Genomic DNA, 17,635 nt, shown 5'->3' on the forward strand with positions numbered 1-17,635 from the left:
TTGTGCTAAGCTACCAAAGTTAAGCCCAGGATTCCTCACAGAAACATATGCTTTCCCCAGACAGCAATCCCATTCACCAACAATACCAAATAAATGTCCTACTCTCTGAAAATGTGGGATTGGCACCGAGTGAGCAAGTGCTCACTTTTGCTGCCACTCATCTAGGTAAGGATATACAGGTATTTCCTCCCTTCTTAGGTGTGCTGGGACCACAGCCAAACATTTTGTAACATGAATTGATAGTGTACTTGGTTCACAACAAAACAATTACTTTGTGCTTCGTTCAGAGGGAACATGCAGACAGGCACCCTTATGGTCTATTCTCTCCATGTAATCCTTTTCCTGCAGCTGCTGGGTGACCTCTTGAAGTGTTATCAACTTGAGGTTTTGCGTTTTTATGCATCTGTTTAAAAAACAAAGCTCCAAAATAAATCTCAGTGTATTGCCCGCTTTGGTACCAGGAAATATACTGAGTAGACTTTCTGACTGGTCTCTGACTTTGGTGCCTTTTCTTGGATTTGTTTTTTGAAGGAGCTCCTCTATCTCCTGCCATGTATGTAGAAACTGTTCTCTTATATACAATCTTTTTTTTTTTTTGGGACTAAGTCTGGAGGCAATTTCAAGAGCTTGATGCAGTAGCCATGCAGCATGACGTTCAGCATCCATTTGACAGACGTAATGGGAACTCCACTCTGAGAGGATATCAACTTTTCAGCCCCCCCCAAAGGTATGGTGGGGCAGTTTTTGTAGTAAGTAATTTGGTGAGAGCTTGCCCCTCTCAGGGACTGGCCAATTCTCCCTCAAAAGTGCTGTCTCATAAGAGCTGCTGTGGGAAACTGCCATAGCTGCAGTGCTGATTACTGTGCCCCATTTCCTGCTGATGATGGAGGGGTTTATGTTTGGAAACCTCCCCTTCACAGTGGTGTTATCAGAGTAGCTCCTCTTCTTGAGTGCCCGCAGAACTGCAGTCTTGTTATCTTTCTTAATCTGTTGGAGTGTCTCATTGACTGCTGCTCCAAACAGATGGTCTACCTTTTTGCTCTCCTTTGCAGGTGGCAGTCCACTAATGTGAGAATGTTGTCTCTCCTTTCGGTGGTGGCTACAATTACTGAATCCACCACTGCCCTATCACTAATGTATATGGGATTCATCGAGGAGTGTTTGACTCCACCATTGAAGTTACAGATTTGTATCTTGCCAGTTGCCTGAATTCCTCCCTTCCCTTGTGCAGAATGCTTGATAGCATAGGAAGGTATTGTCTTCTTTGCAAACGCAAAAGGGTTTCCAGTAGAAATCAAGCTTTAGACTTCTCTCCCTTTAGTTGAACCCCACATTTGTCTGCAGCCTTTTCATTCACTAAATTGAGGTCTTACTGTTCTCCTTCTGTAATTTCTAGGTCCTGAAACATCCCCTGCTCGTACTTATGATGCTTACAGAAGAACATCTCCTGCTCTTCTTTGTGCGGCTCAGGCATAGTTGGTGGGTTGAGGTCAGCCTACGGTTTATCCTCCTGTGATTTGAGCAAGTTTATTTTATTTAATTTGTGTGACATCTAGCAGGTGATGGCCTTATCATATGAAGTGGACTCTGTCCACCCCTATAATAATCCACTTTCCTACAGCTATGTTCACATAAAACATGATTTGTAAACTTTGAATGTCTCAGAGTGTTTTTCGTTACTGGGAAGCTGTGGTTCCAGTGCTACACAGGACTGCAAGCCCCCGTCCACTTGTGAGGGAATCTCTGGACTCTTTACACAGTACATCTAGTTATTGATATATCACATAAAGAGAAAGCTTTCTACAGTGGGGTAGGAGGCCAATGGGCTACTTACCCTTGGGGTCACTTCACCCACCATTAGGAACACTTCCAGTGGTAAGTGGGCATAACCCTGTCTCAGAGTTCCTAAATCGGCCAACACTAAATCATTAACATTTATAAAGCGCGCTACTCACCCGTGCGGGTCTCAAGGCGCTAGTGGAAAAAGGGGGGTTATCGCTGCTCGAACAGCCAGGTCTTTAGGAGTCTCCGGAAAGCGGAGTGGTCCTGGGTGGTCCTGAGGCTGGTGGGGAGGGAGTTCCAGGTCTTGGCCGCCAGGAAGGAGAAAAATTTCCCACCCGCCGTGGAGCGGCGGATGCGAGGGACAGCAGCGAGTGCAAGGCCAGAGGAGCGGAGGAGGCGGGTGGGGACGTAGAAGCTGAGGCGTCTGTTGAGGTATTCCGGTCCCTTGTCGTGGAGGGCTTTGTGTGCGTGGGTGAGAAGTCGGAAGGTGATCCTTTTGCTGACTGGGAGCCAATGCAGGTGTCTCAGGTGTGCAGAGATGTGGCTGCTGCGGGGTACGTCGAGGATGAGGCGGGCCGAGGCGTTTTGAATGCGTTGCAGGCGATTTTGGAGTTTGGCTGTGGTCCCGGCGTAGAGGGTGTTGCCGTAGTCCAGGCGGCTCGTGATGAGGGCGTGGGTCACGGTTTTTCTGGTGTCGGCGGGGATCCAGCGGAAGATCTTGCGGAGCATGCGGAGGGTGAGGAAGCAGGCGGAGGACACGCCGTTGACTTGCTTGGTCATGGTGAGAAGAGGGTCCAAGATGAAGCCGAGGTTGCGGGCGTGGTCTGTGGGGGTCGGTGCGGTGCCGAGGGCCGTGGGCCACCAGGAGTCGTCCCAGGCGGACGGGGTGTTGCCGAGGATGAGGACTTCCGTTTTTTCAGAGTTCAGCTTTAGGCGGCTGAGCCTCATCCAATCTGCGACGTCCTTCATACCCTCTTGTAGGTTGGTCTTGGCGCTGGCGGGGTTCTTGGTGAGGGAGAGTATAAGTTGGGTGTCGTCGGCGTAGGAGGTGATGATGATGTTGTGCTTGCGTACGATGTTGGCGAGGGGGCTCATGTAGACATTGAAGAGTGTCGGGCTGAGCGATGAGCCTTGAGGTACGCCGCAGATGATCTCGGTGGGTTCTGAGCGAAACGGAGGGAGGTAAACTCTTTGGGAACGGTTTGCGAGGAAGGAGGCGATCCAGTCCAGGGCCTGGCCTTGGATCCCGGTGGAGCGGAGGCGGGTGATTAGGGTGCGGTGACAGACGGTGTCAAAGGCAGCCGAGAGGTCGAGAAGAATGAGGGCGACTGTTTCACCGTTGTCCATCAGGGTTCTGATGTCGTCTGTGACTGAGATGAGGGCGGTTTCAGTGCTGTGGTTGGTTCGGAATCCGGTTTGTGAGCGGTCGAGCAGGTTGTTGTCTTCCAGGAAGGTGGTCAGCTGTTTGTTGACGGTCTTCTCTATTACTTTGGCTTGGAAAGGCAGAAGAGAAATGGGGCGGAAGTTTTTCATGTTGCTCGGGTCAGCCGTAGGTTTCTTTAGTAGAGCGTTGACTTCGGCGTGTTTCCAGCATTCGGGGAAGGTAGCAGAAGAAAAAGAAGAGTTGATGACGGTCTGGAGGTGCGGGGCGATGATGTCGTCGGCTTTGTTAAAGATGAAGTGCGGGCAGGGGTCCGAAGGGGCGCCGGAGTGGATAGAGTTCATGATGGATTTGGTTTCTTCCGTGTTGATGTGGGTCCAGTTGTTGAGGGTGATGGCCGGGGATGCGGGTTCGGTGGTGTTTGGTTGGGTCTGGTGTCCGAAGCTGTCGTGGAGGTCGCTGATCTTGCGATGGAAGAAAGTGGCGAGGGATTCGCACAAATCCTGTGAGGGCGTGACGGCGTTGGCGCTGGGGTTGGAGAACTCCTTGACGATGCTGAAGAGTTCTCTGCTGTTGTGGCTGTTTTTGTCCAGTCTGTCTGTGAAAAAGTTCCTTTTGGCAGCGCGGATCAGGTGGTGGTGTTCGCGGGTAGCGTTCTTGAGGGCGTCATGTTGTCAGCGGTGTGGTCCTGCGCCAGGCTTTCTCAAGGGCGCAACAAGTTTTCTTAGATTCTTTGAGGGTGTCAGAGAACCAGAGAGGTTTTTTGGTGTTGGTCTGTCGATGCGTGCGTTTGAGGGGAGCAAGGTTGTCTGCGCAGTTGGAGATCCAGTTTGTGAGGTTGAGGGCTGCGTCGTTGGGGTCGGTGGTGAGGGTGGGTTGGTTGGCGGCGAGTGCGGAGAGGAGTTGCTCTTCAGGGATCTTCTTCCACTGTCGACGAGGGATGGGTTGAGTGCGGAGGTGGCGGGTCTCGCGTCGGAATGTGAAGTGGACGCAGCTGTGGTCGGTCCAGTGTAGGGCGGAGGTGTGGCTGAAGAAGACGTGTTTGCAGGCGGAGAAGATAGGGTCGAGCATGTGTCCGGCGATGTGGGTGGCGGTGTTCACCAGTTGTTTGAGGCCGAGATTGGCGAGGTTGTCGAGCAGGGTGGTGGTGTTGGGGTCGTTGTTTTGTTCCAGATGGAAGTTGAGGTCGCCTAGGAGGATGTAGTCCGGTGAGGCGAGGGCGTGCGGGGAGATGAAGTCGGCGATGGCGTCGCTGAAGGGGGCGCGTGGTCCGGGAGGACGGTAGACGAGGGATCCTCTGAGGGTGGTCCTCGGGTCGGTGCGAATCTGAAAATGCAGGTGTTCAGCGGCGAGAGGGGTGTCTTCGGTGGAGGTGGTGACGCTGATGGAGTCTTTGAAGACGATGGCGATATCTCCTCCTGCTTGGTTGGTGCGGTCTTTCCTGGAGATCTTGTAGCCTTCGGGGATGGTGGTGGCGATGTCTGGAGCAGAGGAGGCGTTCATCCAGGTCTCCGTGATGAAGGTGACGTCCGGTGCTGTGGAGTCCAGGAGGTCCCAGAGTTCAACGGCGTGTTTGTGGACGGAGCGAGCGTTGACTAGGATGCACTTGAGGTGGTTGATGGCGCGTGGGCTTGTGGTCGTGGTAGTTGCGTGGTGGAAGATGCGTTTGCAGGAGTTGCAGGCGAAGGGTCCATGGGTGCGTTTGGGGTGAGCTTGGAAGCAGGTGTTGGAGCGTCCTGGGTTGAGGGCGTGGAGGGTGGTGGGGTCGTAGCAGATCCGCGGGGCTTGGGAGAGCTGGGGACCAGGGGTCGTGGCGCTGGGCGCGGGCCAGGCGCGGACGGGCGCAGACGGGCTTGCCCCTGGCGCGCCTCCGGGGTGCCAGCGGCGCGGTCGCGCAGCGGCCGCCATATTAGGTAGGCGGGGGGGGAGGGGTCAGCTGGGGTCGAATGGGAGCTGGGGGGCGGGCCGTGCTGGAGGTCGCGGCGGGAAAGCGCGAGGGGGGGGGACAGGTAGAGTGAGAAGAGCTGGGGGAAGGGGGTTTAAGGGTGGAGGGGGGGGTGAGTGTTAGGAGGTTTAGGAGATTAGGGAGAAAGATAGGAGTAGGGTTGTGAAGATAGGGGAGGGGGGGTTGTAGAGGTGGGTGAGAGGTAGAGTGAGAGGATAGGAAGATAGGTAATAGAGGGGGTGGCGGGAGGGGGGGAGAGATAGAAAAATAGATAGAGAAAATAGATAGATAGAGAAATCGATAGAGAAATAGAGAGATAGGAAGATAGGAGGAGGTGGAGAGTGAGGGAGTTAGATAGTGGGATAGAGAGATAGAGAGATAGGTAGATAGGAGGAGTGAGGGAGGTAGATAGTGAACGGGTTAGATAGGGGAGATAGAGAGGGGGATGCGAGTGAGGGAGGGGGATGAGGCAGGAGCAGGAGGGCAGGCGTGGGGAGAAGAAGACGGAGGAGGCAGAAGAGCCGAAGGCAGAAGATAGAAGACAGAAGACCAGAAGACCGGAAGCACAGAAGAACACAGAAGAACACAGAAGAACACAGAAGAACACAGAAGAACACAGAAGAAGATACAGAAAACGAAGAACAGAGGGCAGAAGACCACAGAAGAAGATGAGGAAGAAGAGGCGACAGGAGAGGCTGAGAAGCACACAGAAGAAGAGAGAAGACGGGGAAAAGAAGAGTACAGAGAAGATTACAGACGAGGAGCGAGGAGGAAGGACAGAGAAGAAAAAAAGCAGGAGCAGGAGAGAGGGTGAGTAGCGCGGGGCAGAGCGAGGGGCTGGGAGGTGGGGGGTACTTACTGTGAGGTGGGTCTCAGGAACCTGGAGGAGCTGCAGCGGCAGGGGGAGCGACCTACCCTTGGGTCAAGGGTCGCTCTTGGGTCAAGGGTCGCTTGGTGGCAGATTTCTAAAAGTTTTGTCCACAACAGGCAGCGCACCTTAGGGGTGGAACTGACCTGAGGGGGTGAACATACCTCCCTGAATACTAAATTTCCCACCAGTCCAGGTGCCAAATGGGCCCTGGGGTGAGGGTCGGCATCTCTCATGTGAGGGAAACCAGATCTCCATACCGAAGGCAGTGGGCTTTTCTGAAGCCCCCCCTGCCTCGGAATGCAGGTTTGCAGGTCATCCTGTTGAGTGGGGGGTGTAAGCAACTCTCCCAGATCAGGCTTTATGACTGCTCGAGAGCAAAGGTCAGGTCTGACTCATGACTGGTGGTGATAGGTTGGCTGAAAATAGTCAGTCCCTACATGGGTAGTTGGTAGGTTTTCAGGGGAGACGTCTTGCCCTCTGGGTGCATGTATTAATAAATCCATCAGTGGCATCAGTGAGGGTTTATTAATACAAGATGTTTGATACCAAACATCCCTGTTTTCAGTGAAGTCATCATGTAGCTGGGAAACTCAGTGAGCAGTGTCCAGCACATGTTCTTAAAATGGCCTCCCAGTTCACTCACTATGTCTAAGAATTGACAAGGACAAAGCAGGGGCATGTCTGCTCATGCAGCTATGTCCTTACATGCAATATAATGCACCCTGCCTTAGGGATGGATGGCCTGCTTAGGGCTGACTTACATATATTGCACTCAGTGTTTGGGAGCATGGCACACAGGCAGCATGCTATGTTGTGTTTTCATTTTTAGCAGCACCAAGACACACAACCTACAATGACATTCTGTGTGTGGTAGGTGAGGGGTCCCTGAAGGTGGCACAACACATGCTGCAGCCATTGGGGAGTCTCTTTGGTACTCATGCCCTAGGTACCAGGGGTATCGATTACTAAGGACTTACCCGGGGACCAAAAGGTATTGCCAACGGGGAACCTGGTAAGGAGGAACCCAGGGCTCTTTCAGTCAACACTACATTGAATACTAGGCAAAAAGTGTGGGTGACTATGTCAAAAAGGAGCACTTTCCTACACTGCTGGATCCAGAGAGATAAATAAAGGTTTGAGGGCTCTCATACAGGGAGTCCAGACAAAGTCTCACAAGAGACCAGGATTGATTCTACAGTTAAACAGATTCATAAGCAGTACTTCCCAAAAGGTAAAGGGATCTGAAAAGTGGGCTCACAACAGAAAGTCCTGCAAAACTGAGTGGGCAAAAGAAACCTCTCCGTGGACTTGACTTTCAAGGCAGTAGTGTTTGGGGAAAAGATGCACAGATGCCCATGTAGCCGATGGATAGATTTCTAGGAAAGGAACCCCTCTTGCCATCACTGTTGAGGCACCTTTGACTCTGGTAAAATTATCCTTTAAGTCCTCAGAGGGCTCCTTTTTGGCCAGTGCATTGCATGTTTTTTGTACACTAGACGATGTAACTAGACAGTGTTTTTGCACTGCCTTTCCCCTTCTTAGCACCAGCAAAGTCCAGGGAAACCTGGTTGTCAGCTCTGGATTCTTTCATGCACTTGGTGTAAAGGATCAGAGCTCCTTTTGGATTGGTAAAGCCTCTCCTTATCTTTTGAGGAGTGTGGCAGAGAGGGAAAAAAAAGCAGGAAGGGTGATGAACTGTCTCACATAGAAGTGCAATATAGATGTATAACCGATGGAAAAAAGGAGCCCGGAATCTCGGTACCAATTTGTCAGGAAAAAGAGGCATATGGAGGTTTGACTGACAGTGCCTATAGCTCACCAACACAGGGTGCTGAAGCAATCGAGATAACATAGGCTCGGACAGCATACACCTAACACACTTAAGGACCAGGTTAAGGGCTAACTGAGAAATAATAAAGGGGTTTTAATGGAAACATGTGCACGAGTCCCTTGAGTAACTGCATCACAATGGTTGTCTTAAATAAGGAAAGTTGGTCAGGCTAAAATAAAAAGGCTGCTAGGGCTAACATACAACTTTTAACTGTGCCCACCCAAAGCTGCTCAAGGACAGAGGTAAAACAAACAACAAAACATCAGATAAACTTGGCCTCAGGAGAATCAAGATGATGGTCCCTACACCAGACCACAAATTTCTCCGAATGCCTTGAGTAGATGGAGCGCCTAGCTGCAAGAATCAGATCCACAACTTTAGCAGGTACGTTCAAAGTGCTCAGTTCTTGCTACTCAATCTCCTCGCTGGTGGAAAAGATTGTGGAGATGCGGATGCAGGACCTGCCCTATTGAAGAAACAAGAGGTTTGACCTGTTGAAGAAATAGTGGGAGAAAAAAGGGAGGACAAATGCTCAGGCCCACACTCTGGGGCTAGGAAGAGGACTTGAGCCCAGTCTGTCCTGCTCTTCCCCAGAAAACAAGTCAGAAGAAGGAACGGTGAAAAAGACATACAGGAGCCCTTGCATCCCATGACAGGTAGCATGCCATCCCCGGGGAACCTGCTGATGGGAACTCTAGTGTGCGGTAGATGTGACAGCGCACATTCTAAGTGGTGGCAAAAAGATCCAGCAAGGGCATGCGCCACCTGGTAACAATGAACTGAGCCACTGCAGGATGAATATATCATATGCTGTCTGCCAGTTAACATCTATTGATCTCATCCAGCTTGACTACTAGGCCTTGTAGGAGGCTGGCTCAGCTGATGATGTACACCTATGGTGTGGCACCCTATACGGAGTCCAGGCAACCCTTAGTGATAGTGAACAGGTGTCCAGATAGCAAAAGCTCTCTAGGAATAGCTGAGGCGAGCAGCAAAAGCTTATCCAGGCGGAATGTAAAGCACTTGCAATACCACAGCAGTCATACAGTAACTCACTCACAAGAAAGAACCACACAAGTGTTGCAAAAGTAAAGGATTGTTTATTACAGCACTACTACTAGACTAGCATTGGTATATCTCCCTTAGGAGATATCTACAAACAAAATATACACAAAATAACCAAAAGAAATAGCATAAAATGTACAGGGCCCTATGGAGGGGGGTCAAACCATATACTAAGAAAGTGGAATGCGAAATAGTGAACCCAACCAAGGCAAGTGTGGTAGTTAGCAAGGGGCTTGGGGTAGATGAAAACACCAGAGGTAAGTACGTTAAGTGTCCCCAGTGACCAGGTGCTAGGCAGTTACCCAACCAGTCGTCCCATAGGCCAGCACAGGGACATAGTGGTTGGATTTTGTGATACAGGACCCTTCCCAGTAGAACGCAGAGAAAACCAACAGACAAGAGGAAGGTTGGAGAGTGTTCCCACCTGAGGATACCCAGAAGACAGGAGTACCTACACCAGGGTACCCGGATGCAGAGGGGAGAAAGGACCCTCTCTGAGGTCAGTGGATGCCTTGGATTGTCCAACTGCTGTCCCGACCTGTGGAACCCAGGGATGGATTCCGGACGTGGAGGACCTGAAAAGGAAGGGGATAGAGTCCAGCACCCTAGGAGGTGCCCATGTGGTGGAGGTGGCAATGCCGAACCTCCTAGAGGTGAAGTTCCTGCAAGTCTGTGGAGGAAGAAGTTCAGCTGCAGTGTCCAGGAGCTGCAGAAGATCCAAGGAATCGCCTACGAGCTGTCCCTCGACGGTCGCTGGATTGCAGGAGGGTCAGTGATCAGTCAGGCCACCAACAAGCACTGGCAAATGCAAGCAGGAGCTGAAGAGCTATTTGCAGTGTTTTGGGGACCAGCAAGGTACAGGAGATTTTACCTTTGAGGGGGGAGTCAGGGCTGGCCTTCAGCACACAGGAAGGCCAGCAGAAGTCATGGGAACCCCCATGAGTGACCCACAGGCGATGGCCACAGGGAGTCACAAGAAGGCCTCAGCAGCACAACAAAACAGAAGTCGCACAAGTTGCAGGACTGGGGCTGATCTTCAAGTTGAGGAGTGCTGGAGGCTGGGGCTCCTTGGCGCCTGAAGATCTCCTGGTGGCAGTACTTTCGAAACCATTGAGCATTTCATGTTCTTCTGCCCAGCCTATGCGATTCCGCGATTAAAATGGATTCGCAATATTTGCAGGGACATGGGATTCAAGAACTGCTCTTTGGCTCTACGGGTTCTAAAAAGCCATAATTCAGCCGACGTAATTCTTTCAGTAAGCAAGTATTTAGCAACAGCTTGGCGCATACGATGCCATCTTCAAAAAGTAATTTAAGGTCTCATTTCTTTTATAGATAAGTTTTAGAGTCATATGTGTAATTCAAGTTATTGTTTTAATGTTTTTACACCAATTTATAGATGTGTATTTATTTATTTACTTAAGAATTATTTATTATCTTATTTTTACGTGCTTTTATGGTCATTGATCGAATAAAGCTGATGATGATGATGATGATCCCCTGGTGGAAGAGTGAACAAGCCTTGGCAAGTGCAACAGTCATTGTGCACAGGAGTTCCAGTCCAGTGGCATGGGCCCACAGTCTCTCAAGCTGGTCAGAAGACAAGCAGGACCCAGAGGAAACCACAGACTCACCACCTGTGAAGCAGAACCTTTCTATGTTCATGGAACAGCAGATCCCACCAGCCAGTCCACGTTGCCTTGAGGTGTCTGCGGATGCAGGGGAGTGACTCCTTCACTCCAAGGGAGATTCCTTTGTGCTTCCAGGTGCAAACAGAGTCTTTGTGACCCTGGAGGATGCACAGTCTCGATGTTGCAGAATTCTTGAAGGACCAGGAGAAACAATGTTGCAATGGGAGCCTTCCCACCAGAAGCCGACTTTTTTCAGTTCCAACCCAAACCAGCGGCAGTTCCAGAGACCAGGAGCAAAAGAAGTCTTGCAGAGAGTTCCTTGTAGAGTCTTGCTTGACGAATCTAAGGACTCACCCTTGGCGGAGCCCTTAAGTAACCCTAAAAGGGGGTTGGTCACTCTCTGAAGTGACCCACCTATCAGAGGTGGTCAGGGATGTCATCCACTTGGCCTCACACATCAGGTGATCCCAGCGGGCCTCTGCCTTTGTTTCCAAGATGGCAGAATCAAGATGCCACCTGGCTGAGCTCTGTACACCTCCCTAGGGGAGGAGCTGGACAGGGGGGTGGTCACTCCCCTTTCCTTTGTGCAGTTTCGCACCAGAGCACGAACTGGGGGTTCCTGAACTGGTGCAAACTGGATTATGCAAGGAGGACACCAAATGTGCCCTTCATAGCAGTCTGGTAGCACTCACCCCAGCTCTTAGGCACCTAATACACAGTAAGAGATGGTCACACCTCTCCCTTGCAGCAAATCCTTTGTTCTGCCTCTCCGGCTTGAAAGAGGCTCACCAGCATGAGGGCCGAACAGTGTCTGGGATCAGCAGCAGCGTAGGCTGGCAGCTAGAACCATTACGGCTGTACAGGCAGAACTGGGGGATGCTCTCAGGAACACCCCCAGACTGCATGGTATCATACAACTAGCATTGGAGTTGGTGTAGCTGCATGATTCCAACATGTTTGATACCAAACATGCCAAGGTTTGGAGAAGCCATTATGTGTTGACCAGTGTCCAGTACATACCTTAAGATGGCTTGCCCGCACTTAGAGACCAGGAATTGGCCTGGGGACTGTAGGGGCACTCTGCTCGTGCAGGGGTACCCTCACACTTAGAGACAAAAACCCTGCCCCTGGGCTGAAGGGCCTACCAGAGGGGTGACTTAGTGTCTATGTGGTAGAATCATACTTAGAAGTCTGAAGAAAAGGCAGCAGGTATCTAACAGCTGGCTCACTTGACTTTTTAAAGATAAGCGGGTGTCAAAATGACATTCAAGATTATAGATCAAGGCAGAAGGTACTGGAGCTTCTCCTAATTCTAGTGGCCAAGAGTCATGAACGCAATTTTACATCCAGATGACACCATACCCTTGGTCTTGTCCGAACTGAATTTCAAATTACTGTGAGCATGCCAGCAATAATGCACTGGTGGAAATTATTCGTAGTTCGTGGCAAGTGCTGAAGACTGATCTTATGAGATCAATATCTCTGTATTGTCTACAAAGTTTAGTTTGATTTTCAGTATCAAATGGCCACAGATCTAATGGAGAGAACAAAAAGTGTCAGGCTGTGGGACTCCTTATCGCAGCCGATGTAACTCATATCTGAAAGGAGCCAAAGACACTACTTGCTGTTTACCTGATAAATAAGATCATAGCCAGTATAACGCCTGGCCTTGGATGCCAGCCTCACTCAATCTAAGTAACAGATATTCACGTAACAGCGTGCAAGTGTTAAAGCAGCCAACAGATCTAAGACTGACCCTAATCTGCCAGCATCCACAGACTGTCCAACAAAAAAAGAGCAAAGCTGTCTTTGTACTATGTGCAGAGCGGATTTCTGACAGAGCTGCATCTAAGATTGTTCTTGGCCATAAACTCCGATATTTGTTTGTTAACGGACTCTTCTAATATCTTGACTGGATATGGAAGGAGTGGTATAGTCCCGTAACTGGAAGCAGAAGGCTTCTTCAATAGCAGAAGTGCTAGTTCTCATTTCAATGGCAAAGGCAAAGTAGAACTGGGCATAGACTTGTTACAAATGAATAGTACTGCCTGGGGTAGGTAACAAAGGACTGAGGATCCACACACTAGAAGGAATAGGGCCAAGAGGTGAACATAATTTACTGGTTGATAATTCCATAAATCTCTCATTAGTATTTGCATTGAGTTCATATAGTCTAAGAATGTGTTGACGTTCCACTCCCGCCTGAAATTCCGTAGCAGTGGATTCCACTATTGCCATTGAGCGCAACACTACAATAACCTTAAGCAAATGAAAAATCTTTCAGTTTTTCTCCTTGAAGAAATTGGACAGCACATCACATAAAGATTAAGAATGCTAAGTATTGTAACTGAGGCAAGAGGGAACTGCTAATCAGTTCACCATCACAAATAGTTCCTTAGAGGAATTACAAGCAATCCGTATTAGCTTTAGCAGTGGCAACAAACTTGTAATCTGCCCTCAGTAGTGTAGCCATGTCTCCATCCATCAAGCTTTTTACTATCTAATTTGGCCTTCCTTAATTCATCGCTATACCATGGGGGTGAAGAAATTAACCAGTGTAGCCCTCTAACTTGAACATGACAATGCACTGCCTACAAAAGCCACTTGGAAAATATTTCAGTATCAGGCTCAATGGTGTTAGAAGGTAGATAAAAAACTAAAAGTGCTGTATCCAGTGCTATGGCAGACAACGTGCCCCACAGCCACTTGAACTGCATTTGAGGTGGTGGCTTTCTTGCCAGTCCGCCCACTGGGGGCAATTCTATCTTCAACTGAATTAAGAAATAATCAGTCCAGAGCATAGGCATAATTTCCTCACAGCCGACCAAGCCATGCTGGGCAATAATAAGGGTAAGACATTGTCTGACCCTGGAGGACAGGGCTATTAACCATCTGACTGAAGGCTCAAGCGACTGAACGAGATTGCTAACCTATGCATTAATGATAACATCGAACTACATATAACTCCCCTCCCCAAGAATAATAAAGGCTGCATAGTTGATCAACGAAGGAGTAACAGAGTCCGCCCTGGGACCCCCAAACCGTGGGCAAGGAAAAGGAGGCAATAACACAGGATAATACCCACTGTAAAGGTCAGGAATCGAATGATAGAAAAGCCTGGCAATTCAGAGTATTTAAATAAACTGAGTTCCAAAGTTTTAGCTTCAGATGCTCTTTAAGCATTCAGCAAGGCTGCCTGCCACCTTTGTGCACTTAGGGAGATGGCACACACAGTAACCAAGAGTACATGCCCCTGACATGCCTGGTATAGAGTCTGATTTGGTCCAAGTTTCAGTATTAAAGCAGAGATCCCATTAATGTTGTGTTACAGGGTGAACAATTTCAACTAAATGTTTTATTAGTGATCTAACATTTATAAGCACACATTTCAACACATCCACACTTGTGTTTCTGATATCATTTACATCCCAATCTGCCTCTCTCTTAGAACTATTGGCATTGGGTACAGCCCCCCCTTCAATAGTATGAGCCAAGTAAGGACTGTGAAAACTGAGCACCGGCCTAAAGATGCAGCCTCTCTAAACTCTAGAAACTCCTCCTTGGTATAAGAAAATCCCCTGATCCCCACTTACTAAAGTAGAGACACCTCCATCAATTCTTGAACAAGCAGCATGACTGGCTCTGGGCACAGCTGGGTTATCAACAGGTGCAGACGGTCTTGCCTTTGGAGCTGAGGGTTCCCTGAAATACCCAAAATCTGGCCTGCCCAATTCCGCATTCAAAAAAAAAAAAAAATACTAGAAATTGGCACCCAATATTGTCCAAACAGGTAAAGGTAAAAAAAGGTTGTGTTGGGTTGGCGGATACCTCTCATCAGTCCAATCTCCTCTAGGATTCTGAAACTGCATCAGGAGCCCCCAAGAAGCATGAAAAGTGCCTTTAATAATAACGCAAGTAATGACCACTGTGCAAATTAGCAACCAACTCAACCTGTACAAAGGACTCCCACACCGCCCCCCCACCCTTCCCTCTGCGGTTGATATATTAGAGAGCAGCAAGCAACATGAAGCATAAACAAATTAAAAAGTAACAACTACTAGATGTAATATCAGCAAACTAACTGTCACAACATGTAAAAAGGCGCAAAGTAAAAGGGTGAGAACAATTTCTCTTGCACTTCACTTGAGCCAAGATGAGCATGTTGAGTTTGTCCTTCCACAAGGAGTGATTCACAGGTTGGAAGTCCAGAATGGGTTTGAGCCTGTCATCCTTCTTGGGGACGAGGTAGAAGCCTTTTTCTGAGTCCAGCACACTTCTGACGACTCCCTTGGCCAAGAGTAAGACTGACCTTAAGTCTCTCTATTGCAGAGCTGGCCTTCTCCGCGAACAGTCCAGTGTTGTGAAAGGTCACATCCATCTGGGAACACTGAGCATCCATTGGGAATTCAGTCACATGCATCTTGGCTTGCTACCTGAGCAAATATTTGTTAGCACTGTGTGATCTGCACAGTCTTTGGTGTTGAGGCCAGTACATGAAATATAATCTTACAGATCATACCTATCTTGTTCCAGAGGATCAAAAGTTACTTGATTTTCTCTGAAATGGCTGGCACGATCTTTCCAGCCATATCCCAAAGCAAGTGGGTATCTGCCTGCATTCAAAGATCGTAAGGTTAGGCTGGCTGAGGAAAATAACTTTTTTCCGAATGCATTAATATGCTTGGATTCCCTGCCTCCCTGCCTGAAGGTGCAGAAGGCAAAGCATTTGGGTTAACTTTCCTGTCTGCTGCTGGCACCAAGGTGCTTTCTGGAGTTGAGTGCTGGGTGAGGTATGCTGGAACACCAAGAGCTTGCCTGTGTCATTGGCTGCAGCTTGACTCACTGGAGGGGCCAAGCATGAATTTGCCCCAAGTACCTGTCAGTGATCTTAAGAGTATCAATGAAGGGTAATGGAGGTGCTGAACAAGCTGGCCCTGGCTGATGGATTTCAGTCAATTTTGTCTCCACAGTGAGCAGCTGCAGATCGAGGACTTGGGCTGCCATACAACAGCCTAAAGAGGGGGCAATTAAGTTTTCCACTTCAACATTTGAGCCCCTGAACAGTGTTTAAACTGAAGCCAAACAGGTTTCTAGCCTCAGATCCTATAGGTGTTGTGTAAAGGGCCGGTAATCACATTATAGTCTGGTAGGTTGCAACTTAGTGATCTTGTAGCGTGACACCGGCCTGTCTGTAGACTACTGTCAGGCACTGCGTTGAAGAGCAGCATCATAATAAAATTTAGCACAAATGAAGTCAAAATCTGCATCAAAGCAGGCATGGACAGGACCGACAGGGAGCCTACTCCTGGGGTAGAAGTCTGGAATCAAGCAGGCAGGGGACCAAAAGTAGACCCGTCTAGGTCATTCAGATCTATGTGAACAGTGGGATGCACCTCGGAATGGGTTTGGAGTCAGAAGACACCAAGGGACCCTTGGACCTCCAGCTGCCCAGGGCACTTGTGACAACCTTTAGGCTTTGACTTACCTGATGACTTCGAACGGGACCGAGATAAGGAGAAAGAGCAGCCCTGCGATTTGGAGTGAGACAGCTGCTTGAAAGATGACCTCTTCTTTGCTCTGCGACATACAACTTTGCTTCCTGCTCTCAGATTGCTTTGGGTACATCAGGACATACTTGTCTCATGCCTTCAAGTCATGGCTAAAGTGCAGGCAGTGTAGGCATGTTGTGGGGAGTCCAAGTCCTACTTTCTATAGTCACTGTGTGCTTGAATCCAGTTGTTTTTGGGGGTGGGGTGGGTTAACAAATTTATACTCATCACACTGCAATGTCGAAAATTTGGACAAAGGACCAACCACACTGTGAGCGAGCTCCAGGTCCACACTGAAATGCACTGAAAAAAGAACTGACGTCAGAGCGCATGGGTAGAGCCCATATGCATTCCACTTTATCAATTCTGGGGTAGCGGCAAGGTCTCCATTGAGTCGGGCCATACCACCTGGCACCAATGTTGCAAACTGCATGGAACTCCATGCCTCTGGATCCAGACCAGGCTATGTAAGTACTATCAAACAGAATCATAAATTATGCAGTTGTGCCATCTGAAATGGGAATGACACCAAAAGCAACCTAAGAATGACTTTTCAGAACGTGTTAACACACACAGATTCAGACTACCTTTTATCTGACAGTCATTAGTTTACAGCAAAAAAGTAGATTTAAAAAATAAAAAGGTTATTAAATCCAAAGTAACTCGCAAGAGTCACAAACCCTTACAGGTTTCGTTCATGATAGAACTTTAACTACTACATTTCCCCTCTGTACAGACCAAAGCTGTTATCAACGCCTTTGCAGTTGTTCAAAACCCAATAAACTCACAGCGGTTTCAGTGGTGGGCTTCTCTTCCCCGCCATCATCTTCATCAGCTCAAAGCGGTGCGTGTACAGCTGCGTGTGCGTGGCACTCTCGTCCTGGCTGTAGATCTGACCAGTACGCAGAGCTCTGTTGTTTTTAGTCTAAGAAAGAAATAGGCACAAATGCATATACATTATGCTCGCAGCTCAGGATTACTGGCGGGAATAATGAACAAACACATAAACTGTCCAATAAAAGACATTTAAAAATACAAGCTGTAGGAAGTTGGCTCTGTATGTACTATTTCAAAGTGAGAAATAGCATGCACAGAGTCCAAGGGTTCCCCTTAGAGGTAAGATAGTGGCAAAAAGAGATAATTCTAATGCTCTATTTTGTGGTAGTGTGGTCGAGCAGTAGGCTTATCAGAGGGTAGTGTTAAGCATTTGTTGTACACACACAGGCAATAAATGGGGAACACACACTCAAAGACAATTCCAGGCCAATAGGTTTTTATATAGAAAAATATATTTTCTTAGTTTATTTTAAGAACCACAGGTTCCAGATTTACAAACAATACTTTAAATGAAAGGTATTTCACTTAGGAACTTTAGGAACTTTGAATTAGCAAAATAGCATATACAGTTTTCACACAAATGGTAATAAGCTATTTTAAAACTGGACACAGTGCAATTTTCAACAGTTCCTGGGGGAGGTATGTGTTTGTTAGTTTTGCAGGTAAGTAAACCACCTACAGGGTTCAAAGTTGGGTCCAAGGTAGCCCACCGTTGGGTGTTCAGAGCAACCCCAAAGTTACCA

At 48.6% G+C, this 17,635-nt stretch overlaps 1 protein-coding gene across 8 annotated transcripts in view; it reads right to left on the reverse strand.

The window, feature by feature from the left end:
• The window catches only part of EP400 (E1A binding protein p400), a 601,391-nt gene that overhangs the window by 131,482 nt on the left and 452,274 nt on the right, over window positions 1–17,635 (reverse strand). For all 8 annotated transcript variants that reach the window (XM_069215336.1, XM_069215331.1, XM_069215335.1 and 5 more), the window contains one exon: window positions 16,844–16,980. In XM_069215336.1, the coding sequence (XP_069071437.1) occupies window positions 16,844–16,980 (137 nt within the window). The remainder of the gene's footprint in view (window positions 1–16,843; window positions 16,981–17,635) is intronic.

Source organism: Pleurodeles waltl, chromosome 11 (genome assembly GCF_031143425.1).
Source record: "Pleurodeles waltl isolate 20211129_DDA chromosome 11, aPleWal1.hap1.20221129, whole genome shotgun sequence".
NCBI lineage: Eukaryota > Metazoa > Chordata > Amphibia > Caudata > Salamandridae > Pleurodeles > Pleurodeles waltl.